The sequence below is a fragment of the Penicillium subrubescens genome (genome assembly GCF_028828155.1).
Source record: "Penicillium subrubescens strain IBT 31985 chromosome Unknown utg000010l_segment0_segment0, whole genome shotgun sequence".
NCBI classification, from domain to species: Eukaryota; Fungi; Ascomycota; class Eurotiomycetes; order Eurotiales; family Aspergillaceae; genus Penicillium; species Penicillium subrubescens.
In genome coordinates, this window is record NW_026643160.1 from 222,854 (window position 1) to 248,892 (window position 26,039).

A 26,039-nucleotide genomic window follows, 5' to 3' on the forward strand; every position below is an offset into this window, starting at 1 on the left:
ACCGTAACCAACATGGATGACATCGCACAGAACGTACAATTCTTATCAGAAAAGACTCTGCAAGATATTGCCAAAGGTCAACTTGTCAAGCTCGCCTTGAATTGTGACGATAACCAGTGAGTTGTAATACATTTGAAAATTCACGAAATCGATCTTAATGCTCATACCTGAATAGAAAAGTGAACCGAGTCTGGCAGTCCTTGATCCAGACGGTTTCAACGCCATCTTTGTCGAACCAGCATACGGCAGCCGCCTGCAATGCAGTCTCAGCTTTTCTGGATGCTGCTGCTACTTCCAAAGTTGAAAAAACAAAGCAATTGGCTCTGTCAACGGAAAATTGGCTCATTGTTTTTGAGGTATTCCTGAGCCGATATGAAGATGCGAAGCCGAAGCCACTCAAGCAGCTTTTGGGCTCCTTGATTAACCTCTTGGCCAAGTATATTCACGGGCCCAAGAAGGACGACATTCAAAAAGCAGTCACAGATGCAATCATTCCCAGTATTGTGCTCGGCGAGCCTAGATCGCGACTGAAGGCTTCCCTGGTGTGCTTCGAGCTTGCTATCCGCAAAGGCGCCATCTCTGGCTCTGATTTTATCTCCTTGCTACGAAAATGGCTTGGAGAGAGCCAGCAAAAATGGGTGCATGTTTTCGAGAATGCTCAGGAAGCTCTGTCTCCAATCAACTCCGAAGAGCTTTCCAGCGACCCGTCCAAGGAGTTGGCGGCAAAGGTTTTCGTGCTTGGCCTTCTTACCCAGACAAACAGTCGTGATCTTTCCGGAGCATGTGGAAACGTGTTGGGGGCTCTTTTGCAGAAATTAAAGTCTGAATCTTCAGAGTGGTCAGTATCCACGATTTGGGTCGCGCCTGTTCGGTACATGATGCTTCATATTGTGGACAACCTGGAAGCCATGTCAACCCAGATCCTTCAGCCTATCTTCTCAGCCGATCCTAGTGGCTTTATGGCTTTTGTGGAGAGCTTGCCCCTCAAGAGTCTTCTGACAGGTGACATGACAGATGCCGAAGATAAAGAGTATATTCTTCTTTTCGCAGCTTTGCAAATAGGCAAGAAGACCAATCTTGTCCATGAAGATTGTAAGTTGAACAACACCAAAACGCCTGAAAGTGCAGTTGCTGACCTTGGTAGATGATGGCTCTAAACCCAGCGAATCTAAGAAGGGTACTCCGCAGAAACTCGTGCTTAAGAGCGAGGTACTGGGCAATTTCCTGCTCCACCGTGAACCGAACATTCGCATTGCAGCCTTGTCGCTCTTAGTGACTGCGTTCTCGACTATCAAGCCATTCACATCAGCTGCCACTGATTCAATTCTTCGTGGTCTTCCGTCAATGCATGCCGACTCTGATTCCTACAGCAGGGGTGAAATCATGAGTCTTACCCGCAAGCTCATAGTTCGTCTCAAGAGTGGCATTCTCAAGCAACAATATTCTACAGAAGCGGCATCACAGGCGACTTCTGGCTTGCCCTCTGGCTTGGTTAAGAGCGATGATGTCACGATGGCTTTCTTGAGGAAATACATCGATTTAATCGCGGGCGATCTCGTTGTCACTGCATCGTACCCACGACATATCAGTGCCTTGAAAGCTCTCAAGCTTTTGCTGGAGTCTAATCTCGACCCACGTACGAACATCCCGCCAGCAAAGTCTGAAGTTGAAACACGCTGGAAGTCTCATATGAATGTCTTCGAGCCTCGTCTGCTCCGGCTGTTGGTCGATCTACTTCTTGACCCATTCGAGGAAGTAAGACAGACTTCTCTGTTGATCATCAACTTTTTCCCTCAAGATATTTTGATAGGCGGTTTCGAAGCCGCGGCCGATCATTCTCCAGCTGTGTGCATGCGCTTGACAGATGCTCTGACTCGAGCTGAGCTCACTGCAAGCAACACTAGTCGAGCTGACCATGCGGATACGGTGGCCCGCCTCTATCACATTCTGTTTTGTGCAGCTCTATCAACCAGTTCTTCTGCAGCAGGCTCAGACTGGTGGTCTACAAAGACGTCAGTCGTCAACTCAATTTTGACCAAGTTGGAGGAACGATTGTCGTCTTCGAAGGGCCTGTTCAACTCGACTTTGCGTGAAGCTCCTCTTCATGGGTACATGTCTGGACTACGGTAAGTCGATGCTCAATACAGGGATATGGTCTATGACTAATTATAAATATTTCAGATATATTGTGTTGATGCCCGATTTCCATGCCCTTCTCCTGAATGGTCCGGATGTTGGAGCCTGGCGGTCAATCCATGATCGCATCGTATCGATCTGTGACAGGGTCTGGGAAGAGGTGAAGCCAGTTCTGTGCATCGACTCTCCTGAGGGCCATACCGACGACCCAATCGAAGATCTTGCAGTGGGTCCCAAAGACATCCTCTCTTATTCATGGAGAGCTCTTCGAGAGTCCAGGTATGTGTCGGGTTCTCACTGGGAAGAAGATTATCGCTAATAGAGATAGCTTACTACTTCATGCGACCATGTTCAATACGACCTATGGGCCATATGGTCCGGATGGGCTTAAACTTGCAGACTTTGAAAAGGTTGGCCGTGCTAGTTTCACACAACTCGCTGAGTTACGACACCGTGGAGCTTTCTCAACCGTCTCCCAGACCTTTGCTACCTGTTGTGAACGATGCAGTAGTTCAAAGGATGCATCCATCCAAGAACTTCCAAAGGGCTGGTACAAGGAGGCCAGAGCTACAATCTTCGAGTCTGCCTCAAAGCTGACTCGACGGTCGGCTGGTCTGCCTGCACTGGTCACGGGTATACTCTGCTCTTTGCACAGAACGCCCTTCTTCAAAGAGGCCATTGATGACCTTCACGAAATTTCTCGTCTGCCCGTCGAATACAATAAGGAACAGCAGTACTTGGAGCTTCCTCAAGTCCACGCCATGAACTGCTTGAAAGATATCTTCACCAACACGAAGCTCGGCCCATTTACTGAGCCCTTCATTATGCCCGCACTTACGCTGTCTGCCGAACGGCTCGGGTCGCCTATGTAAGTGATTGATCCATCGTCTAATGGTTCGTACTAACATCCTCTCTTCAGTTGGGCACTTCGCAATTCTGGTCTGATGCTTTTCCGCGCTCTGTTGACCAGAATGTGTCGCATGGTTCCTGGAGCTGTAGCTGGATTCGGCGGCGTGTCGGGATCTGAACCAGGATCCAAGATTTCATTCCCGAAGTACCCCGGTCTACTTGAGCTGCTTTCCAAGCTCCTGGCACCAACCGAAGGCACAACTGCTCAAGAGGGAACTGATATCGTCACCGAACGAATCTTCCCCGCCTTGGAGTTGATTGGAGAGAAGGTGCCTACCATTGGAGATGACTATGACACCAAGCTATGCAGTCTTGTGCTCGCGCACTTCCAGAGCCCAGTATGGGGCATTCGAGAGCATGCCGCTCGTGTTTATGCATCTTTGCTGACCCGGACGAACATTCTCAAGGATGTTGAGTATTTGGTCAATCTTGTCCAGGAGAATGTATCCGAGAACTATATCCATAGCATTGCTCTCTGTGTTCGATACTCTCTCCGCCGTTTCGCAGCGTCGACCGACGCATTCTGGACAAGTAAGACTCATCAATCCAAGTAGATATGACCGCGGTTCCACTGACCTTCATAGGCCACCTTGACGATCTACTCGCGACTCTGCGAGATGTCTTGGCAAAGTTGTTCGCCGCTGCCAAATCTCCTTCCGTTGCAGCTTGCCTTATTGAGACGTTGAATGATACCCTTGAGAGGAGCATTGCGGCCCAAGCTGAAGGTACGTTGCACTTGGGGTGACTTGATTCATCAAGCTAATATTCTCCCAGATCGAATCGGTTCATTCGTGAACGAAATTTACAATGAACATGACCTTCACGGAGTTCTCGGCCACGCTTTCGATGCTTCCCAAGCCGGATGGAACCTTGCCAGCCGCACTCGCGCATCTGCTCTTCTTCGACGAGCTCTTGCGTGGTGTACGTTGTTGAAAATGCTCATTTCACAGGAGTGGACTGGAATTCCTGCATTCTACCACAGCATCTCACAGTTTGACGCTGATGCCGGCAGTTGGATTCTGGAACAATTACCCGAAAATTTCGCTGAATTCATCAATTACAGGAAGCCGTTGGTGAACTTGTACTCTTCAATCATCCAGGGTGCCCACCCAGTGGACTCTAAGACACTGGCTGCTTCTAATTTGGCCACTGTGCTGGAGGAGATGCTGGACTCGTCACCAGACGTTATCTCCGAGTTCAACCTTCCGTATGATGAGTTGGCGAAGAGCTTCAAGCCCGAGTCGGACATCAAGCAATGGAATCGACATGCTACCGATGCAGAACTTCGACTTCTCGGATGCCTTCTTGCTCTTCGAGCTTCTTCGATTCAAGATCGGTCAGTGCCTTCAGTCAAGAACGATATCCAACGTTGGGTTATCAAGCTGCGGTCTGCTCTCAGGGAGGAAACGGTGAGTTGTCCCATGCAAATATTGCAAGCCAATTACTAACATATAATGCTAGGAATTTACTACCCGCTACGCAGCTGTAGCATCTGTTCAAAGCTTTTCCAAGGCTCTACGCCCTCAAGGTGGTTCAGCGCGCGCAGATGCCGTTCTGCTCGACGTCTATTTGGTTCTGTATGACATGCTCAACGATGACGACGAGGAACTTCGGGACATTGCCGCAACCTCTGCTTCATGGGTGCTCTCCTATTCTTCAGTCTCGCCCACCTCAGCGCTTGCCCTTGGGCCCCTGAATGGAAGCAAGCTACTTGCTACTCTCATCACCGATCATTATTCTGACTCTGTTTACTTTGCTCGTCGTGTCATTCGGTACCTTACCGGGCAGGAGTCTCGCATCAGCGGATCTGACAATCAATCAAGCCTTGTGCCAGTCTCTGTTCTCATGGCACAGCACTGCCAGGAGAGCACCGTCTTATTTGTTGAGGAGAAGCAGAATCTCTTCATTGACGAAGTGCATGAAGTTGATGTCTGGTCTCGCGTGCTCTTGCAATTGAAGCGCAATGCCTATCCAGACACTTTGATAAGGCAAATCTCGAGCTGGGTGTCTGAGGGTTTGGACCACTTGCTCGTGCTCGTGAACCAGGATTCAGGCTCAGATGGGCTGCTGGGCTGGACTTCCAAGCCAGAGTCCTTCACATTGGGTGTTCGTGTCATCAGCATTGCTGCTGCACTTACATCAGAGAGCTTCAATGTTCCAGAGGCTTTGGATGTCGAGCAGGTTGCTTTGCGCAGGCAAATACAGGATCTGTTGGATGCTGGCCAGAAGGCATCTCTCCACGATGACTGGCTATCGCGAATGCGGGTTGTATTAAAGAGTGGCGGTGCAACGGGGCAACAAAAGTAGAGCATATTAGTATAGACAATACCAATTTTCCTTTTTGAAGGCTGTACTTGCTCATCTGGTCGCGTCCCCTTCACGTACCTCTTCGCGCGAATCAAACTCCCTCCCTCCTGCCTGTTTGGTTTGCTTCCTTATTTCGCATTTTCCCATCGAGTGTTTCGATAAAGGATCTCAATTGCTTCCTGGGGATTCCTGTTCATCTTTTGACCTCTCTTGATTTGTCTTCCCTTCGTTTAATTTACCAACCTTCTATCGATCACTCCGAATCGAGGCGGAGTGGGAGTCTCCCCCACCAGCTTCTATTTCAAAATATCGGAGATTTCCATCAATTGCTGCAGGCCGGTCTCGGCCACAACCTACAGAACCTTACGATCTCGCATCTTAATCCTTCGAGCCTATCATCAAGATACCTGACTACGTCGCTACGAATCGCCTACCAGTGATCGGTGGCTGGCAGGGCCTCCTCGACATGCAGGGGAGCCAGCTCATTGCCCTTCTCATTGGCATCCTGCTACTCATTGTTACAATTGGATGGTTGGTCTTCTGCTGGTACCGCCGACATGTCAGTATGGGAGTCATGGCTAGCCAAGCCCGAGCGAGGGTCATGGGCAACCGACGGCATGCCAACTATGATTTGGAGAGAGGTGACCATCAAGGTGACTACATTCCTCGTCCCAAATACAGATCAGATGCCTGGCAACGACCGAGTACGAGACCCATCCCCCGGGACCCCATGGAGCCAGACTACGTGATCCTTCGCCGTACCAACGAGGAAGATGCCCATTTCCGGACTCGTGGGTTCAGAAGAGAGTATCTGTCCCCAGATCGGCGACATCCAGGTTCCCGCGCCGAAAGCGAGCAGCGGCAAGCGCATCGGCGGGATCAAAGACATCAACAGCAACAGCAACCACAGCAGCAGCAGCAGCAGCAGCAGCAAAACCAGGGAAAGAAACAGAAGCACAAGAAGGGCAACCAAAATAACCAGAACAACAACAACCAGAATGGCCAGAAAAACAAGGGGAAGGGGAGCAAGCAAGGAAACAAGAACAACCAAGGGAACCAAGCGAATAACCCGTCCAAAGGGAAAAAGAACAAAAAGGGGAACAACAATGACAACAATGGAGAGGCCCATCAGCAGCCCCAAGAGGATCAGCAGGACAACAACAGCTGGGGGAACGACAACCCGAGGCAAGATCAGCAGGAGGGCAACTGTGGTCAGCAAGACAGCCAAAACAACCAAGATGGCAATAGTTTCTCCTGGGATGACTACGACGCCCAACACAACCATCAAAGCAATGGCAGCCAGCACAACGGAAGCCATCGCGGGGACGACGAATGGACAAACCCCAAGGAAAGTGCAAATTGCAGCTCCAACAAGGGTAGCCAAGGTGGTAGCAATGGGACAGGCCATAAAAGTGGTCGAGGAAGTCACCGCGAAGGTGGCTCACAGGACAACAACCAGAACACGACAGCCTTCGACGCCGGTTGGTGAAGCAGATGTTTTGAACCGTTGGGTCTGCCCAGCAAGATTCGAACAGAGTAATTGTGCGTGAATTTGGCGGCCACTATTTTATATTCTACCAAATTCAGACAAGCCGATTTGATTCAGATGGGTGCCGGATTGATTCTTGAGCAATCGATATCACACAGAGATACACCCATATGCTATCATATTATCATAGTTTGAGGAGACACAATGACCATTTCATCAATTTGAAACCTATATACATCGATAAAATGAACGAATCCAACATGTTTCAAACTGTAGGGAAAAAGTTGGTTCATTGAAAGTGAATGGGCGCTCTGATTGAGCAGAGGGCATTCAATAAATTCGTTGCGGGAAGAAACTGTCAAATCTACATACTTAGAGGTAAGCAAAGCTGCCCGGTGATGAGACACTGCACCTGTCAAAGGTGCCAGAGAATTCACAGTTATAGACATCTGAGAAGTAACGAGTTGGTGATTGAGATAATGAACATCTTTTTAGGTAGCATTACCATTAGACTATTGGAAGAGGAGTAATTCCTCAGGCATCAACTGTCGATCTAAGCTGCGCCACTTCGTCAGTGGTCTTTTCCGCCCGCCGCAGTCGGTGACGTTGGTTCTCCCCGCAGATCCCCCAGGCACAGCTTTGCTAACTTGAGTTCCAACTTCCAAGACTTCCCAAGGCTCCGTTGCACCGGTGCCTGACCTCTTTGGTATCCTCAGAAACATGTGGAACGACGAGGATAACAACCCCTATGGGGCATTCGACCAACACGAGTCCCGCCTATCCGACTCACTGCACTCAGCCGCCATATCCCCCCGTAAGCTATCTCTCATCCTAGGCAAATGGCTCTACCATGGTGCTGACCCAAGACAGCTTCCTTCGAGCATGATTCCACACCCCCATCCAGCCGTGACTCCAACCTGGACCCGCCAGACTATATCTCCCATCCAGAGGATCTGAGTGATCCCGAGGAAGCCGATTATGGAGCCGCAAGCCAACAGTACCCGCGGAAGAGTGTATACGATAGTCGCATCGAGCAGATCCTCTATGAGAACCCGGAAATGCCGATTCTCATTACAGATGCCGGCAAGAATCATGAAGGTGGTGGAAGCTTTATCGTCTATACTATTCGGACTGCGGTATGTTGACCTGCGGAGTAAGCTTCGGACGAGGCTAATATCTGGGGGAGCTGTAGGATCTGGAGGTTCGTCGCCGGTATTCGGAGTTTGCCTCGTTGCGCCAAACACTTGTGAACTTGCATCCGACACTCGTTGTCCCTCCGATTCCTGAGAAGCATAGCATGGCCGACTATGCCGCGAAACCCACTAAGGCGAAGGAAGACACAGCGATCATTGAACTGCGGAAGCGCATGCTCGCAGTATTCCTAAACCGGTGTCGTCGCATGAAAGAGATTCGGGAAGATGGATTGTGGTGGCGTTTCTTGGATCCAAACGTTAGCTGGGTAAGTGGTCAACCTTTGGTGATTAAGTGGATGACGGCTGACATTGAGCTTGTAGAACGAGGTGTTGCACTCCCACCCGGCCTCTTCCGTCCCTAAAAACAACCTCAAGGCTCCTCCTCTCGACCCCGCAAACCCAACGCAAGCTCATGCCTGGCTCCCCGTTCCCTCCTCGTCCGCAAAGCTAAAGCACGGTGGTAGCGGGTCTTCCGGATCTGGAGGACCCCCTTCATCGCCCGGTGATACAAACGAGGGACCTACGGTGCCCAATCCAGGCCCGGATGTTCTCGGCCGTTTCCCACCCGAGTCGCGCAAGTTGAGCGAACAGGAGCTAGACCCGTACTTTATCAACTTCGAAGCCTCGACCCGAGAATTAGAGTTGCTGTTGCAGGGCAATATTGAGCGGGTGAACCGGCGGACACTTTCACACCTCTCGACTCTTTCTGCTGATTTGATGGAGCTGGGTGCGCGCTACAATGGATTCTCTCTATCTGAACAATCCCCGACAGTGGCTGCTGCGATCGAGCGCATCGGCCAGGCAGCGGATACATCCTATATTGAGACCGAGGAGCTATCCACCGCATTGAGTGCTAGCTTTGCCGAGCCGATGCGGGAGAGTGCCCAGTTCGCAAGTGTGGTGCGCAATGTACTACGATACCGGGTGCTCAAGCGCGTCCAAGAAGATATGACTCGAGATGAATTGGCTAAGAAGAAGACGCTTCTCGACTCCCTCGAGCGCAGCGAGCTCGAAGCTAAACGAATCGAACAGTATCTCAACCGCACCTCCCCTCAGTCCAATGGCCCTCGATCGCGGCGATCTCTATCTGCTTCTTCCGCCGTCAGCAGTGAAGGTGGCAGCATGGCCGACGCCTCCACTGACTCCGAATTCCCACCCACGCATGGCGAATCGATTGGCAGCTCCTCCCCACCCCAAAGCCCCGCATACAAGACACCCGAGCCCTCACAATCGTCCCCGGTACACCGCAAGACATCCAGTGGTAACTTTGTGACGAACAAGATCTTCGGTCGCATCAGCCACGCCATCCATGGCTTTGCCGATGTTGATCCCGAGCGCACTCGCCGGGATCAGATCGGCAAGACCAAAGAAAGTCTCATCCAGGTAGGTATATCATGTATCTGTAAACGTCAAGAGTATGGTACGCTAACGATTCTCATGCAGCTTGAGCAAGCACTCGAGGTATCACAGAAGGATACCAAGGACGCTAGTGCAGGTGTGCTGCAAGATCTGCAACGCTTTCAGAAGGACAAGGAAGCCGACCTCCGACGCTACATGGTATGCAATATGCACAGCGGCTGCGGTTCCCACGTTCTCCACTGGAAATCATCCTACTAACCACGGTTTTTCTATTATTTAGGTCGCATATGCGCGCTGTCACCTGGACTGGGCACGGAAGAATCTCGAGACGTGGACCGAAGCCAAGGACGAGGTGGACAAGATCGTTGCGCGGTAGATTGCCTGCTTGGCTGGTTCTTGTAACTTTCTACAAGCTTTGGGCTCGGCGTCGATGGTGTTGGACTTGCAGGGGGCATTCTCTTTTTCTTTTTCCCCCCCCCTTTTCTTGTATTCGGTTCCTTTCTGGCGTAATTACCAATATAGCTGGAATAATCACGCCCTTGATGGCCTCAGCAGGTTACATTTGAACACAATGTTTCCCTTGTAACCTGGATCTTGTTACAAACAGTAGACAGGATTTGTGGCTTGAGCCTGGACCCTCCTACCCCCAAGTTTCTTGGGTCTCGTCTCTTGGCTTTTCTTGGCTCCACCCGAACACCAACAGTGGGGAACTTGACCCCATTGAAGCTCGTGGTGGTTCGGTGTGACCTTGATAACCCTGCTTCAACGACCTTCCATCTCGAGATTTGGACGTTAGTCTTGGATTTGGAGTGAACTGGAGAAAGAAAAGGTTAGGAAGACCTTCTCAAGGTATACCCACACTGAACATCTCAGAACCTATCCGCAAGATCTAATCCCCGGTCTAACCAAAGGAGTAAGTAGGACGAGCCCTGCGATGGGAATGGGAAAGGGCACATTCCACAGACGCCGAACATGAAGCACGAGTGGGATGTCAGTGGGGACCGTGGCGAACGGGACGATCTCGTTGGTCCGTAGGAGTCTTCAGGACGGTGATGATCGACAGGAACCGCAGCCGATCGGGGCCAACCTTCGACAAGGCAAAGGACTGCTGGAACTCGCCCTTGCTTGGTGTCAACTGTGCCTGTGGCCTGCGATAACAGGCACAAAATTCGAAAAGATTCAAGGTTTCGTTCAGTCTATACAGATCCAAAGGATGTGTTGACGAACAGAACAAATGAATCGGAGCCCCGCGCATCTCAATAACACGCCACGGTAGTCTTCCGCATTCATCGCCGGGCAAGAGGGTCCCAATTCAACGCTCCCCGACGAAGCATCCCACGCAATTGAGCTTCAAGTTGATCTACCGAACATTCCGTGCCTTGCAGCTGCTATCCCCTTTCGACTCCCCTCTTAGTGGATCCCACCTCGAGGGGGAGAGAGCCAGTGGACCGCGTAGCATCCCACAAGGCATACCCCTCGAACAGCATCGTTACCCCGTTGAATCCACATCCCCACGGTTGTACCTGTTAACCACTGGCAGGTGGAAACGCCGTGGCGTCCAGACCGAAAACGATGAGTGCCTGGATTGAGCAGCGCCAGGATGATCGTCCGGAGCGGCCACTTATCACGGTCGGCGATGCCGCCCTCGCCCACCGTGGTTGATTTTCGCCAGGAGTGGTTTCTGCGGTTCTTTTGGTATCCATCAATTCCTCGACGCTGGGTGAAGATGTTTATTCTATTGGGACTGTTATGTCTCTTCACCGTTAGCCTTAGCCGCAGCTTGAACCTTCGGGACGAGGCGGGTTTGCAGAGTGATAACGCCGTTGTCCATTTCCCTCCTCCACGTCAGACGGGGCAGCATACACATGATCCGAATATCATCCGTGTTGGCGATACGTATTATCTGTATCATGTTGGCGAGCATATCTTCATTCACACCGCGCCGACCCTGGCTGGTCCCTGGAGGCATGTCGGTAGTGTGTTAGATGCCAACAGTGTTATCCCCAAGGGCGATCGTGCCGTCCCATGGGCTCCCACAGTCGTCGCCGTCGACGGTACTTACTACTGCTACTACAGTGTGAGCAAGGCAGGATGTCGGGACAGCGCCGTGGGTGTAGCCACGTCCCAATCCCCAGGTCCGGGCAACTGGCATGATCACGGTGTGGTTGTCCAGACAGGAACAGGCAATGCATCTAACGTGGCACCATATACCATCTCCAACGCCATTGACCCGGCTACACTCGTTCTACCCGACGGATCAGCCTACTTGACATTCGGAAGCTACTGGACCGGTATCTATCAAATCCCCCTCGGCAAAGACCTCATCTCCCCGGTCAGCACAACCCAACCAGATGCGCGACACCTCGCCTACGAACCGAATGCCATCAGCGCACCGAACCGAAACGCGAACTCCCTCTGCGGCGACCCAACCGGACCGCACGCTATCGAAGGCGCCTTTACCTCATACCACGACAGATACTACTATCTTTGGTTTAGCCACGGCCGATGCTGCGATCTGGATAGAGGCAAATTACCCGCCGCTGGATCAGAATACAGTATCCGCGTAGGACGATCCAAAGATCCCCGCGGTCCATATATCGACCAGTCAGGAAAGAACCTGGTCGACGGCGGCGGCACCGTTATCTACGGATCCAACGCCGAAACCTATGCCCCTGGCGGGCAAGGTGTGATTCGAGTCGGCGATACCGATATCCTGTACTATCACTACCGTGAGTCCGCATCAACACACCACATCCTCATCTTCATCCTCGATTACAAAAACTGATGAAATATGAATCATACAGAAAACAAAACTGTGGGCCTCGCATTTTCTGTAAGTCCTCATCTCTCCCGGCACGCTTGTGGACCGAGCAGGATAGTCCAGGCCTACCCGCCGATCCTCCTTCATTCCCCCTTTCGGCAACGTCATGAATCTCGAAATATCAGCTAACACTGTGGAACAGGATGCATTACTTGGTTTCAATCCACTGAAATATGTCAATGGATGGCCCGTTGCACAGCCATGATGCGATGGAGGATTGGCTTACCCACGTATGACGCGAGCATATAGACAAAGTATCCTCTCTTCATCGCTATATCGATACATCATTCTACCGACTAGAATGTTAATCCACCGCTCATTTCGATCGCCGGTATACATATACATGCCCGGATTCTTCTTCGACTACGGTCTACCTCTCCGACTCTGTGATATCTGCCCCACCACACCATATCCATGACTCTTGGGATCCTGAATTGCGACCAATGATCTATGGCACTCGGACCACCCACAGCATTTTATGTGGATAGTCAATGCTAGAGACAAGTTTCACCTTTTTGGTGTCCAGGTCATTCAGGAAGGGTGTTTTGCTGGCTTCTATCGGGTCAGTCACTTTGTTCAAGTGACGTTATCTGGACTGTTTTGCTTCGATGTTGTACATATCATTTTTCCATCTATACATAGACATGGAGGCGTTGAAATACATACAGATTATGTACTGTGTTTCTTGGCAAGCTTTGTCTATTATTCTTTTGTCTCGTCCTCGATATTGAGCTCGTGTCCATCGCTGCCGTGCACAGGCAAGTACTTTCCCATTGTATGGTGATAAATGTTCATTCAATGTTCTATTTTCACTGCATTGTTGCTAGCATGCGAGGCTTTCAATAATTTAGAGTAAAGCACAATCATCGTGGTCATAATAGAATGACAATGAACAACTCCATATTTTGCAGGATTGAAACTTAGTGACCCATCTGATCTTATGTATTCAGCTATTACTAATAACCATGAAACTAATTAAATAGAACAGGTAAAGGGCTAAATTCTACTAACCTGCAGGTTCAATAATGCCGGCCTATTGGCATACATCACGTGAGACGGACCAGCCCTAACGTCTATCCAGTATCCTGTTATCCTGTATAGAGTTCTGTTAAAGGCGGTAGGTTTCGGCATGTTTCCATGAAAATGTTTGCTTTATATATTACAAGGCTAGCTAGCGTATACTGTAGGCAACAGGTTTGAAAATAACAATATCGAAGCAAAAAATCTGAATGTAGCCTCAGCCCAAGGCAGCAACGTGGAAGGCACGAGCTGATAGTTTGATATAAAATAAACCGGAATCATCCTCCCGTCGGAGCCTCCTTCTTTCCAATCCTCGATATTCTTCTTGTCAAAGAAATACAGTACCCACCACATCTATCTTTTCATCAACCTCAATTCATCCAACGCGCCTTTAAAGGCACCACGCTTCCCTCGACATGTCTTCGCTCACCCTTACACCCGAGCACCTCAAATCTGTTGACGCACCTGACATTGACTTTCTTGACTCGGAATTCTTCAAGAAGGGCTTGAATTAAACGCTATTGCGAGAGGATATGGGGTTTCGACACATAGAAGGCACTATCTTTAAGCTTTGGGTAGTCAAGAGAGAAGAATCAGAATTGTAATAGTTACTAAGTTATTAGGCTAGAGACCTATGACTAGGCAAGGATATCGGACGGTAGAGATCAGATTGGACAGTTAATACATAGAGACTGATTCTTGAAGAGATTAAGAATCCTGAATGCTTGTGGGATCTTAAATACACTAGGGCTCGGGTGGATACCGATGTGCAGGTGACTCGAAGGAGATTCGTCCATGAACCGGCCTCGAAAGTCCGGGGTATCGTATACTTCGAATCCCGTGACATCCTTTGCTTCGTATGCTACGCCGTTCGTTGATCTCTGTGAGTATCTGAGCATCCTCACCAAATTTAGAATGAACGTCTTCGATTATTTCATTCACAAAAGCACAAAACAGAGATGGGTGCATGTAATTCTGAGCAGTAATTTGTATGCCGGGAGGAATCGCAAGGTAAATCAATTAATATTCGGTAGTGTGCAGAAGGAAGGACCTTTAGCAGTTACTCTCACAGAGCATTTACCGGCGATAATTGATTTCCAACAGGCTGTTAGCCACATATATTCTGAGGCATACGCTCATTAAGAAGCTACGTGCGCTTTGAACCATGGACTATGTTCGTCGATTTAACAGTTGATTTGTTATCATGTTGTATTTTGCTGGCATAAGATCACAAAACCTTGGTAACTCTGTATATAAATCATAAAGCACTTAGCCCGATGATCGAGGTGGGGTGAGGGTCCGATTCGTCATTCCCTGTGTCGATCATCATTTCTCTGGCGCAGCTTGGCCCTCTCGTACCTAGTTCCCCTCGATAAATCGCAAACCTTGGAATAAAGAAATGCAAATGGAAGTCCCGAGGCTTAAAATTTGTTTCTTTTCTATACTCCGTACAAAGTACTGCTTTAGAATGATCCAAAGATTCAAATCTTTGGAGTCATGTGCGAAATCCTCATTATTTAAATGTTTTACTACTATATTTTATTTTGAAATCAGACTGCTGACTTCTAAGGCCCCTCATTCTATGTCGTTATGGCTTCAAACAAATGCGTATTATGGTAACATATAATTAAACCTTGATTACTTAAGGCAAGCCGTAGGTATAAGCTTTTTTGGTGCTAGTAAGGAGCTTTTCGAGGTCTTTAATAGTGTCGGCCAAGCTACTTCTATAGCTAGGTGCGAGGAGTTCGGTAAGGAGGTCGGCAAAATCCTATAACTGTTAGTACGCTAAACAAAGCCTCTAGCTTCTGATTCTGAAATATTTGTACTTACGTTGTTAACACGCTCTAAGGTACGGAGGTGCGCAGCTATCTAGTATCCTTTCCTAACAAGCTCTACATCGACTTGCTTTTCTTTGACCGTATTCAGCATATCAGTGGCAGCGGAAGCGTACTAGACATTTTGGGTTAACATGACTTCGGTATTATTAGAGAACAGAACAACTTACGTTGGTGAATGAGTTACAAGCGGCCTGTTGTTGGTCGGCAGCTAAGGCTTCTCCCTTCCGGACGAGATCATTCTTTGCTACTCTTTCAGCATCGGAAAGCAAGTAAAAGCGATCGATAGTATCCTTAGATTTATGGTTAGTATATGACGTAAATTATTGTAATATATGTGGGTAAACGAACAGATGCCTTCGATAGGGCGTTTGTGAGTTCAATGGAGTTTGCGGTTGTTTGCACGTCCTTGGCTAAGACGGTGAAGCTATCAATCCTGCTAACTGCATCCACAGCGAGGGCGGGAGAAGCAACAGCAAGGAGGCTAACAATGGTGCTGAGTTTGAACTGCATTTTAAACGATTTTGTAGTAATGGTGGTTGAATAGGGTCAGGAACAGGACTTCGGCTCCTTCTTATAGATGGTTGCCAGGGATCGACACAATTCACCTCTATTGAGGAAGTACATGGCTATGAGTCTACCAGGCCTAATGAATTTCATACATATGAAGTAAAGATGATCGCTTGTAGGTACGAAAAGACTCTATACCAGGGCTTAGTGGATCTTGAGCTGAGCCCAGGCCCTACTCCATAAGTGGATAGATCTTGATCGGGAACTCAACAAAGTTCATGGGGTGGGAAGAGGTCCTAAAATTGAGGACTTGAATACAACAATGAATTAGATAATCGATCGAACTCATTTAATTTCCAATTAGGAGGATGATTATGTATGAAAAGAGCCCGCAAAGGAAGAGTGAAGAACCGGATAAAGCATTTGAACATGTTTATACACGGAGGTTTTAGTGGCTCGGAGGTATGTTGCTGAAAAAGCATGATTGGCTAGGCATTTTAATAGTTTAATGCACAGCCAGCCCCTGTAAAACGAAATGCAAGGTTAAAAAGGGGTATCTGTGCCCTCTATGATATTACGACCCACCCACCGCTCCCGCTTATGGGTGCGCCCTAAATCCCCGTCATCCCGAAATCCCCGTCACATTTTTACCATTCGTCTAAAAAAAACCATCAAATTAGATAACTAGCCTAAATAAAAAAGATCTCCTCGCTCCTGGGCCAATCTAGCCGATTCGATAGACCTATCAATATCCTCCTGGGGTCTCTGTGGCATATCTAAACCAGTAGCTTTCTTATACTGCTTCGCAAGCTTCCTCTGCTCCGCCGCAGCCTCTTTCTCCTTCCTAGTCTTAATTGACCGATTCGCATCGCGAACGCTTAGTATACCAGTATGGCTAAGCGGTTTAACCTGGCGCTTGGTAATTGAGCGCCTTAGGGGCTCCTGAGCGGCCCTAATTCGCGAAACAGTCGCTTCCGCCATTTTAAGCCGCTCGTAGATGATCCTGTGGTGATTGTGAAGCATCGCAATATCTCGCTGAACCTTCGGCTCAAAGGTAGCTATCTTCTTTGATATCTTCTTCTGATTTCTCTCTAGCGCTTCAATTGACTTAGGAGGGGTATTCTCCACGCTTGATGATAATAAATCGGTAGGTTCTGGTGATGGAGTTTGGGCGTAGAGAGGAGTGAACTCTAGCGTACTAGCTAGTTTATCCGCGATCCTTTGACCGTTGACTGGCCAAATTCCACGATCTTTGAAGGATTACCGAATAATTCGTAGGTTAAAAGCCTTCGCTCGCACAGCCCAATTACCCGTAGAAAATCCGGTTTACTATACGGCTGACCACGATAGAAAGATAGCTTATTATTCATAAGCCGAAATTGCTGCTTATAGCTCAAAAATGGCTTACTATTAAGTGGCTGACAGAGATATGTTGAATGAGGTATAAAGCCGAAAGGTATAATACCAGCTAACTTATATATTTCTAGGAATTCGAAGGCAAGATGTGCTCCGTGGCTATCAAAGATAAGGAAACGCTTTTCACTACTCTTAAGACGGTCGGGTATAGCAGTCGCCGAAATAAAATGATATAGCTATTCAGAAGCAATTTCATCAGAAATCCAGCCGTTCGGTGAGGTAGCAGTAAGGGTTTTTAGAGGTAAACCCTCGCTATCGTTAAACTAGCTTTCCATAAAGACGCCGCTACTTTTAAAGATAAAGAGCGGATCCATATACCAGCTATCAGCAGCGATATATATAAGCGCGGTAATAGTTTCGCCTCGCTCAGCCTCAGCAAGGTCAGGGCAGTGTAATCTACTATTAATAACCTTCCGAGACTAGCCCTGGCCAGGTTGGAAACTATACTCATCAAAATTATAGACTAGCCGTGCAGGGACATCTTTTAGCAGGGTTGCAAGCTGATCATACCAGAAAGATAGAGCCCCTGTATCTTCAGCTTGAATACGCTTCGATTCCTTTAGATTCTGCTTCACTGGAGCGAGAGATAGGTGCTTTGGAAGGCGTAATATAAAGTAGCATGCCGAATTCTTGCCAACCTGCTGCCGTTCCGCATTCGCGCGCGCGAGGGCCTGATTTGCCCACGCTTCTATCAGCTTTGCAGTGGGCGGTAGGTTCCAATCGCACATTTTGACTATCCAGGCGATCAAGGCCTTCTCCTGATATAATGTAAGCGCATTCTTGCGCGATTCAGTGATAGAAAAGGGCGATTGGGCCTTTTTAACGCGATCGGCAAGGGTAGTACGAGACACGCCGAATTCACGCGCAATTTTGGCGATATTCTTTTTTTTTTTTTGGTGTAGAACAGCTTTGCAGGCCTCCTGCAAGCGATCCTCGTCAAAATTAGAGTGTTTAGGCATATTGGGTGGTTGGCAAAGGTAGCTGAAATCGAATGGTAAAAATGTGACGGGGATTTCGGGATGACGGGGATTTAGCCATAAGCGGGAGCGGTGGGTGGGTCGTAATATCATGGAGGGCACAGATACTGTTGTACAACTAGAGAGCCTCGCTCTAAGCACATTGTGTATGTCAAGAGACTATCTCGAGCATATTATTTAACTGCCAGTCACATCTAAATCAATTATAATACGTGCTCATTCACAATTGCTAGATGTTAGAGCTATGTCTCATCTATCGATGAATGAAATAAGGGCAGCACGAGATCCGAATAATCTCCGTGCTAGAGATAATAGTTAATGTATTTTCAGAGAGTCAAAGGTTCGATCTAAGATTTTAATTGTAAGAAGTCGGTGTAGGAAAGACACTCCATTTATGACCAACCCGTCTATCTATTTCTTCTGGTCGGAAATAAGATCGCTGGTGTACAGAGGAGAAAGCACAGACTCCACAACACGAACCATAGTGGGTACGATCGACACAATAATACCAGAAGAAAATGAAGCGGGGCGGCGATCGATAGTTCGATAGCTGAACTTGGGGAAATTTTTGATCAAATGAAATCGGGCCAGACAGGCGCCAGTGCCTAAGGCTGCATTTGGGTTGGAGCCGATTCCCCTGCGTTTCTCAGCATCGTCAAGTGATCCATAGTAATTTTGACGGCCAAATCCCATAAGCCTCTGTTCTTTTGGGGGGAGGGGTTGATGACGTGGTAAAAATACACCATAAGGAAACCACGCTAGTATTGGAGCAGTGGCTTGGCAGGACAAAACTTTTGAGATAGACCTCCGTACAGTTACCGAAGCGAGAGGACTATAAGACTATTTCAATTATATTACTCTTAAGGCCCCTATTCCGTCCTTTAATAAATACTGTTTTGCTTCAGAAGGATAACTTCTAGTGTGATTTTGCTACGAGGGAGGTACACAACTAAGCTAGTAGTTAGCAAAAGTTCTTTCTAAACTGGGAGAATAGGCTTACAGTACCTCTCTCGTTGTCTGTCTGTTTTACGTAACACGCTGCTGTTTGCTCTAGGCTCTAGGGGTTAGACATCTTACAGTCACTATCTAAAGGACCTTATCGACAGCAAAAAAGACGTACCTGACCTATGTAGATAGTTTAGTCCCTCTTAAGGAATAGGCTCTGTGCACGAGGCAAACTAAACTGCCTTCGCTGACAGGATCTGCAACGATCATTAGCTTAATCTAGCTAGAAAATATCAGGAGGGCCGACGTCTACGTCTGATGAGATATTTATAGGTGCAAGGCTTGCTTGATCCCGGTTGTCTCTAACTGTTGCTATCCAGAAATCGCTGCCGTTGGTCCCACCTTGGACATCTACGGACAGTTATATGGTATAATTCCCTATCAGATGAAGCACGGTCGCTAATCATGCAATCTAGATCCGCGGCAAAATCACATTATACGGCTCGCTCGATGCTGGCGCCAAATTGTCGTTTGGAAAGGCCGAGGTGTTCTGGCCTCAAGACGACGAGGTCCAAGAGAAGTACACAAACCTACTTGGTCTGGAAAGCAAGACCAGTGCACCCGCGCCAGGTGAAATCGAACCCGTCTTCCATGCTGGTGTTGCCGTCGATGCGCAGATTGACGTGATCATCACTCCGCAAGCCAACATGGGGATCAAAATTGGTGGCGGCAAGCTCGTGGCCCGGCAAAACGTTGATGGATGCCCAACTCAGTGGCTATGTCAATGGTGACCTCTCTTTCCAAGCCCATGGGGACTACGACTCCTCCGACAACGCTTTCCATTACCGGTTTGGAGCATACCTGTTCTACAATATCGGTTACAAGGCAAAGGCAAAGATCCTGAGCGTGATTGACTGGGCGACCGGAGATCGCATGGCGTATAATCTGGACAAGATGCTCCAATTGTACGAAAAGAAGGGAACAATTCCAATGTCGCACTCCAACGCGGAGAAGAGAGATTCTTCGATCCATAGTGATCGAATCCCTCAAATTGATGCGGACTTGCTTGATAACACTACCCACTCTGTTCTGAACCCAGCTGCGGACATCTTTCGCCGAACTGACATTAGTAGGAGTGGAGGTGTGAACGAACAATCCTCAGGTTGCTTTGGTTAAAACCAGATACTGACAAGGCTTCCAGATCCTAGAACCCCAGAGTTTTCTAACAATGGCAAATGCCCACCCCGGAGCCACTGGTTCAGGGTACCAGAGATGCGATATAAGGCCGATTCCTGTACCCAAATCCCCATCATTTTCATATGGCACCTGGTGACTGACTTGCAACTTCTTCTCAGTCAATTGTGCATTCCTGAGTACATACCAAGTCGTCAATGAGATCAAGGATGCTGATGGTGTCTCTGAAAGACTTACTGAGGACGTTCCGGGTTTGTGTGATGACATTGTCAAGCTTAACCCGTTGCAAAGCCGATTCACATTTTCCCAGGGAGAAAATACACAAGGCCACGATACAAGTCCGTCTGTCTAGATGGAACATGTCGGCAGGCAACAAGGGATTTGAATGCGGCTGTGCGGCGAAGTATTCTCCAGCTACAGTGTGATGAATTCCCCTGGAAATCCAGTGAGCAGGGTAAGTGCTTGCTATTTTCTTTTTTTTTTTTTTCTTTTTTACATGTTACCAGCAATCTGCTAACCTTTCTTTTTAGGAATGATGGGAAGCCTCACGTCTAACTGGAAACAATTGAATTCTGCTCTGCGGGAAGACTCCGACGTACCAAACCTCTGGGTGCCATGGCAAGACAAGACAAGTAAGAATCTTCCATATATTCCATATCCCTTTGCATTTTACTTCTCTAACCTGGTGCTCTTTCGACATCACCAGAGTGGGTCACAGCCGGCGATTACGGGAAAAATGGCGACTACAAGCAAAAGCTTGTTTTGTACGAGAGCGCTATGCCACCCCCAGATGGCGCTGATCAGGTACGTACCTCTTTTGTCATCAATTAGGCACATGCTAATATTTTCTCTTGAAGGGAGACAATGACAAATTTTCCTGGGCCTACAAACGAGACTACGACGTATCCTGGCTTCAGCCACAATCATCACTCACAGCAGGAGACTGGTGGGGTGCAGGTTCGCCCAAATTTGACAAGCCCAACTACCAGGGACCTCTTGACATGGACTCCATTCTCTGTGCGATCAACCACTTCAATCAAGACAAAGCCTTCAAGCTGCCAGGGGCGCACCTCAAGCCTGATGGAACTCCATCAAATAAACCCCAGAAGGAGTACAACGCCTATTGTATGCGAACCGATGCGGGAGGTATGCAGCCGGCGTCCTGGAACATGCGCTTCAACATGGGGAAGTGTCTTGTTAAATTCCAGAACCCTGCGAGCAGCAGCCCGGGTTCATCGAAAAGAGACATGGGCAAATGGCAAGGATGGGAAGTCGAAAGTATGTATATTGGCACTAGAGGATAACATGCTTTTGAGAATCTGCTGACTCTTTTCTAGGCGTTGAATGGGTGGAGGATGTTGATGATGAAGAATGGTTATGATCCTAGCGGCCAGTGGGACGGGGAGGTTTTGGATACTATTCTCATTACAGTCATAGGTAAACGATCGTGAATTAAAACGATTTTCACTTCTTAAGGGATTACTAGTATGATCAAGCGCAATCGTATTTGCTAGGGTATCTATCAACTACTACTAGTGATCAAATTGAAGATCTGCATAGGTTAGACTCCTGATTTACTGATCAGGAATTTTAACGTTTATACGGAGCACTGTGACTTCATGTGACCCTTTGATTCATAACGCCCGGGCAATATCGTTTATTTATTTTTCTTTGAATTGCAGCGGGTACTTGAATAGTTGAGGCCAGTGTTTACACAATTTTCAGAGGAAGGCCATTTTATAGCCAGAACTAAGGAATCACCGGTCGGCGATCTGCACGGAAGAAAGAACGGAGACATCGAAGAGAACAAAAGCATTCATCTGCATTCTTATGAACCAAGCACGATGTCGAATAATCGCCATCAGAGATTTCCAAGAATTCCAAACATAATCCACAACTTGCACGCGCCCGCTTATAGGTCTGCGAGATCCTCTTTAGTCAATTGATACAATTCCTTCCCGATCTCCCCATTGACTCGATACTTCTCATCAAGTGTCGTATACTCCAGCAATTCATACGTCGTCATCCGTAAACCGATGATACTGCCGAAATCATCCCTTTCAGGGTCCATGCGACCCTCGCGAACAATTCGTCGAAGTCCGTCGAGATAAATCACTCGTGGACGCCCGCTTTCAAAAGCTTCTTCATCCGCGATGAAGATGTATGTGGTTGTAGCGCTGCTCTGCATCGTCATGCCCACCGACTCGATCACTGAATCCCGGTCGTCGCGCCACGCTTGAGGATCGCTTTGCTTCCGAGCCGTAAGATCTCTTTTGAAAAATGGACGCATCTCACCATATTCACATGGTTCGATGTACCGTACAAAATACCAGTGATCGTCCTTTGTAATACACCCAAATTCAATAGGGTAAGAGACCTCAGGTAAAATGTCATAGATGCGGCGCCAGTCAGACCCAAAATTGAATATATCCGCATCGTCGAGAACGGCCCACCAAGCCTCGTCGCCAAATATCTCCCCGTTTGTCCATTTCTCCATCATCTCGTCGTGTCTTTTCTTCTCGTCCTCGTCGTTGCTGTAGTGCGTGCGTAGAAGCATAGGACACAGTTCACCGGTGTAGATATTATCGGCGTGCCACCGGAGTTTCTCACAACGATAAGGTCGAAGGATCGTCTCAATTTCTTCCGTGCTGGGCTCCCGCGGGGGAATGAGTAAGGGATCCCCTTCACAGTTTGTCATCCACTCAGCGGGGATGAGCTTTAGGTCCAGAAATCCAGCCACAAGTCTTTTCCGCTGCTGGTCTGGAGTTTCAGCGGAAGAGTGGTCCCAGTTTGTCTGTAGGTACCGAGTTAATGTTTTCATGTCCCAAGTGCAAAGTAAAGGAATGACAAGGTGACAAGAGGATCTTACAATAAAGTACTGCTCAACAGCTAGGTCGCCCCATGGGGGGCCAGTCTTGTCACACTCGTCAGACATGATCAGGATGGGGGTAGGTGAGAAGGAATGATGCCAGGTGGAAGAGGAAATTCAGCGATGTTCCCTTAATCTAGGTCGCTGCAGCCTGCGATGATCTCAGCAGGTTTCACTTTCAACTTTCAGTAGTTGGGAATTCTTGGCACTTGGCACTTGCCCACATACAGAAATAATCAGGAGTGGGGCAGGAAGCACTACATCCATATTGTACGAGGATTACGGACTATCATACTCTCTCCGAGCATCGAGCTACACTACTGCGTTTCGACATTTTACTAGGCCCGAGAACATGGTTTCAGCGCCTTGCTGTTTGTTAGCCAATGCTGGATTTCGGGAATAATCCTAAGGTTCATATGCGTATTTTCTACCGCTGGATTGAAAAAGAATGAATACATGAAGCAGACCAAGTATCTCTGTCAAGTTCGAGCTCTTTTGGCCAGTCGCTCCGATCGTCTGAGTTCAGATTGAATCCCATCGTGTGATGGTTTTCGTTTCACGGATCCCGCATAGGAGCTGCGCGGTAGGTTCTTCCCAACAGAAGTACTAGCTTGATCTACTGTCTCCTGAGAAATAGTGTCGCTAGTCATCGAAGGTTCGCGTACACCATTACTAAGTTCTAGCGAATGAGGTTTGTGATCGGCTAAAGACACCCCGGAAGAGAAGCTGAGGAAGTATTTTGGGTCTACCCTATCCGAGTGGATGCTTAGAACAATACTTCCAAAGTGGTCTCCTCGTTCCTTATAATCTGAGGCTAAAGGGGGCTATCTTTTATAAAGTTCAATAGAAATTCGGCCTGTGAAGTCGTGTCGCTAATTGGCTCCCTTTTTCTATGGGCAAAACCGATTTAAATATTATAATCCTATTTGACCGTTTTCGAGATGCACGGACATTAGTACCGTGATTATCCTGGAGAACCTTAGGGGAGAAGGTGAGGAGGAATTTTGGGTCTTCTCTTTCCGAAAGGACGACTATAGCACCTCGTCCGAAGAGGATATCGTCTTGCTTGCCAATCTCCAGGCTGTAAGGTATCCCTCCCTAAGTACCCGAAATCTTGATAATTTTTTGATCGAGAACTTCCATAGTTTTTGATGGTGTGAGGCTTCTTCTGTACACTATCATCCGACGGTGGGCGGTTGGGAGCTTGATAAGTCAATAATCCAAGTACCAGCTGTTGAATTTGAATGGAAAATTCGTGTCGTATCAGCTTCTTTTGACTTCATTGTAAATAATAACTGAGCGTTATCCAAGGGAGTATAGCGTAGATACTGCTACCGGATTCTTGAAGGATGCTGTATAGAAATTTGGGTATTACAAGGTGGCAGATATGAATGCAAATGGAAGACTATCCATGTCCACGATCACAGATAAGGCGAAAGAAGGTTATCTTAGAGGAAATACGTCATCGGGAATAAGCTTAACTCTATTCCAACGACACAACTTTCATCCCGTACCAACATAATGACTCTCCTAATAATTCTACCATATCAAGATGTAATGAGGATTAAAGATTATGTTTAATCATACTTGCTACGTGTAAACAAGAACAAGTTGTCAAAACACAATTAATATTACACTAGCTTGATTATGGGCAGATCCACTTTTGGCGGTTCGGCCCGACGGCTACATACATAAACGATGATGGGCATAACCCAATCCGACGCTCAGTTCTCGAACTCATCCATGTTTATGAACTCCTCCATCCACGAATCATCTCCCCCAGTCTCACCAGCCATCTCAGGGTACTGGGTCCTGGCTCCAGCCCTCAAATAGCTGTCCGCCCTTTCAAAAGCACGGAGGACGTCGTTGTAGGAGCTTGGCCCAATGAGGCCAGCGAGGAGAGCGTCCCGTGCTTCGATCGCGGCGAGGGTGTCGCGAAAGCAGCTTGGCTCATCGTCGTCGGCGACATCGTAGCCATAACCGTATCCGTATTCAGGGAGGACATTGTCGTGGCTGAGCCCATCGCGGGCGGGTGCCGGTTCTTCGGCCTCTTCCTCGGGGGCCGCAGTCTCCTCAACGGGAGCAGTCTCCTCAGCCCGGCGCGGTGGCGGGAACTCGGGGATTGGTGGGTCTTTGCGGAGTGCCTTTCTCATAAAGTGACGCTGAGCAAAGTTCAATTGGCGACGCGGAGTAAGGTAGACACGGTTCTCTTTGTCGAACCCCCGGCTTGGGCCATCATTCCAGTCTCCGTTCTCGGATTGAGACGAACGGTCCTTTTCGGGGCGCTCCTTAGCGCGACCATTCACATCTCGGAGAGCGGGCTCACTTGTAATACGCTTGGGAGCCTGACGGACGGGGGTTGGGTTGGTGTCGGACATGTTGATGGTTTGGTTCGGGTTTTGGTCGGCTCCGGAGGTATTGTTGATGGCCTGGTTGGAGGTTGGGTTGGTTTCGGCCTTGTTCTGGATAGCCTGGTTGAGGTTTGGGTTGGTGTCGGACATGGTGGTGGTCTGGTTGGAGTCACTCTGTTGGTTGGCAGTTCTTTCCAAGTAAAGACGAGTGAGGTCCAGGTCGACGGTGCGGTCAGTCAGACGAGTCGGGGAGATAGCGGAGGCACGAGTGCGAGAGCTCAGAGGCAGAGGCAGACGACGCGAGCGCGCAGTGGGACGCGATGAAGAGGGACGACCATCAGATGAATCGACCTTCTTATCACTTTTGCCAGCTGAGACACAGCTTTTCTCTTCAGAGTCCTCCGAGGAGGTATCTGCCTCAACGGTTGTATCGGTTTCTTCTTTCTCGGTTTCGGAGTCAAGCTCAGTGTATTCCTTTTCGCCGCCTTGACGAGGTCGAAGGTTATGTGGGCTGCTCATTTTGAATAAACAGGTGCACGGACGAATACGAGGGAGCGTTTCACGTGACTTGAGCCCTTGCTATAAATTTATGAAGCCGTCCAAACATCCTAATCGGGAAGGCGCCGAACGCATGTCGAGATGTGAGCATTTTCGGGGTAGCGCTTCCCGTTTCGCCAATGTTAGGCCCCTAACACGAGAATGCGATTA

The 26,039-nt window shown here is 48.5% G+C and overlaps 8 protein-coding genes across 8 annotated transcripts; 6 read left to right on the top strand and 2 right to left on the bottom strand.

The window, feature by feature from the left end:
• Positions 1-12: 12 nt before the first annotated feature.
• On the top strand, positions 13-5,352 carry N7473_011286 (uncharacterized protein; the record flags this gene model as incomplete). Its single annotated transcript, XM_057157225.1, has 9 exons — positions 13-116; positions 176-1,092; positions 1,145-2,126; positions 2,182-2,415; positions 2,465-3,004; positions 3,056-3,576; positions 3,630-3,770; positions 3,820-4,454; positions 4,507-5,352. 9 exons carry the CDS (start codon positions 13-15, stop codon positions 5,350-5,352), a joined length of 4,920 nt encoding a protein of 1,639 aa, XP_057003075.1.
• A 466-nt stretch (positions 5,353-5,818) lies between these two features.
• On the top strand, positions 5,819-6,841 carry N7473_011287 (uncharacterized protein; the record flags this gene model as incomplete). Its single annotated transcript, XM_057157226.1, has 1 exon — positions 5,819-6,841. The coding sequence occupies one exon, from the start codon at positions 5,819-5,821 to the stop codon at positions 6,839-6,841; it is 1,023 nt and encodes a 340-aa protein (XP_057003076.1).
• Positions 6,842-7,487: 646 nt separating this feature from the next.
• N7473_011288 (PX and BAR domain-containing protein) lies at positions 7,488-9,965 on the top strand. The gene is made up of 6 exons (XM_057157227.1): positions 7,488-7,655; positions 7,712-7,977; positions 8,034-8,300; positions 8,356-9,417; positions 9,478-9,591; positions 9,674-9,965. The coding sequence occupies exons 1-6, from the start codon at positions 7,562-7,564 to the stop codon at positions 9,767-9,769; spliced, it is 1,899 nt and encodes a 632-aa protein (XP_057003077.1). The 5' UTR covers positions 7,488-7,561; the 3' UTR covers positions 9,770-9,965.
• A 1,028-nt stretch (positions 9,966-10,993) lies between these two features.
• Positions 10,994-12,831, top strand: N7473_011289 (putative endo-arabinanase; the record flags this gene model as incomplete). The annotated part of the gene is made up of 3 exons (XM_057157228.1): positions 10,994-12,122; positions 12,198-12,226; positions 12,357-12,831. The coding sequence occupies 3 exons, from the start codon at positions 10,994-10,996 to the stop codon at positions 12,417-12,419; spliced, it is 1,221 nt and encodes a 406-aa protein (XP_057003078.1). The 3' UTR covers positions 12,420-12,831.
• Positions 12,832-15,103: 2,272 nt separating this feature from the next.
• N7473_011290 (uncharacterized protein) lies at positions 15,104-15,582 on the bottom strand (the record flags this gene model as incomplete). The annotated part of the gene is made up of 3 exons (XM_057157229.1): positions 15,104-15,184; positions 15,240-15,362; positions 15,421-15,582. The coding sequence occupies 3 exons, from the start codon at positions 15,580-15,582 to the stop codon at positions 15,104-15,106; spliced, it is 366 nt and encodes a 121-aa protein (XP_057003079.1).
• A 4,091-nt stretch (positions 15,583-19,673) lies between these two features.
• N7473_011291 (uncharacterized protein) lies at positions 19,674-21,492 on the top strand (the record flags this gene model as incomplete). The annotated part of the gene is given in 7 exon segments (XM_057157230.1): positions 19,674-20,058; positions 20,273-20,449; positions 20,464-20,565; positions 20,642-20,743; positions 20,818-20,915; positions 20,969-21,389; positions 21,449-21,492. 7 exon segments carry the CDS (start codon positions 19,674-19,676, stop codon positions 21,490-21,492), a joined length of 1,329 nt encoding a protein of 442 aa, XP_057003080.1.
• Positions 21,493-22,023: 531 nt separating this feature from the next.
• Positions 22,024-23,046, bottom strand: N7473_011292 (uncharacterized protein; the record flags this gene model as incomplete). The annotated part of the gene is made up of 2 exons (XM_057157231.1): positions 22,024-22,905; positions 22,981-23,046. The coding sequence occupies 2 exons, from the start codon at positions 23,044-23,046 to the stop codon at positions 22,024-22,026; spliced, it is 948 nt and encodes a 315-aa protein (XP_057003081.1).
• Positions 23,047-24,501: 1,455 nt separating this feature from the next.
• On the top strand, positions 24,502-25,898 carry N7473_011293 (uncharacterized protein; the record flags this gene model as incomplete). The annotated part of the gene is made up of 3 exons (XM_057157232.1): positions 24,502-24,534; positions 24,621-25,557; positions 25,864-25,898. The coding sequence occupies 3 exons, from the start codon at positions 24,502-24,504 to the stop codon at positions 25,896-25,898; spliced, it is 1,005 nt and encodes a 334-aa protein (XP_057003082.1).
• Positions 25,899-26,039: the final 141 nt, after the last annotated feature.

What these genes read in the sequence shown, in the direction of transcription:
- N7473_011288 (XM_057157227.1), top strand. Translation starts at nt 7,562, where the DNA reads ATGTGGAACGACGAGGATAACAACCCCTATGGGGCATTCGACCAACAC. An exon ending in TGGATCCAAACGTTAGCTGG is followed by an intron (nt 8,301 to 8,355) that starts GTAAGTGGTCAA and finishes TTGAGCTTGTAG; the next exon opens with AACGAGGTGTTGCACTCCCA. An exon ending in CCAAAGAAAGTCTCATCCAG is followed by an intron (nt 9,418 to 9,477) that starts GTAGGTATATCA and finishes ATTCTCATGCAG; the next exon opens with CTTGAGCAAGCACTCGAGGT.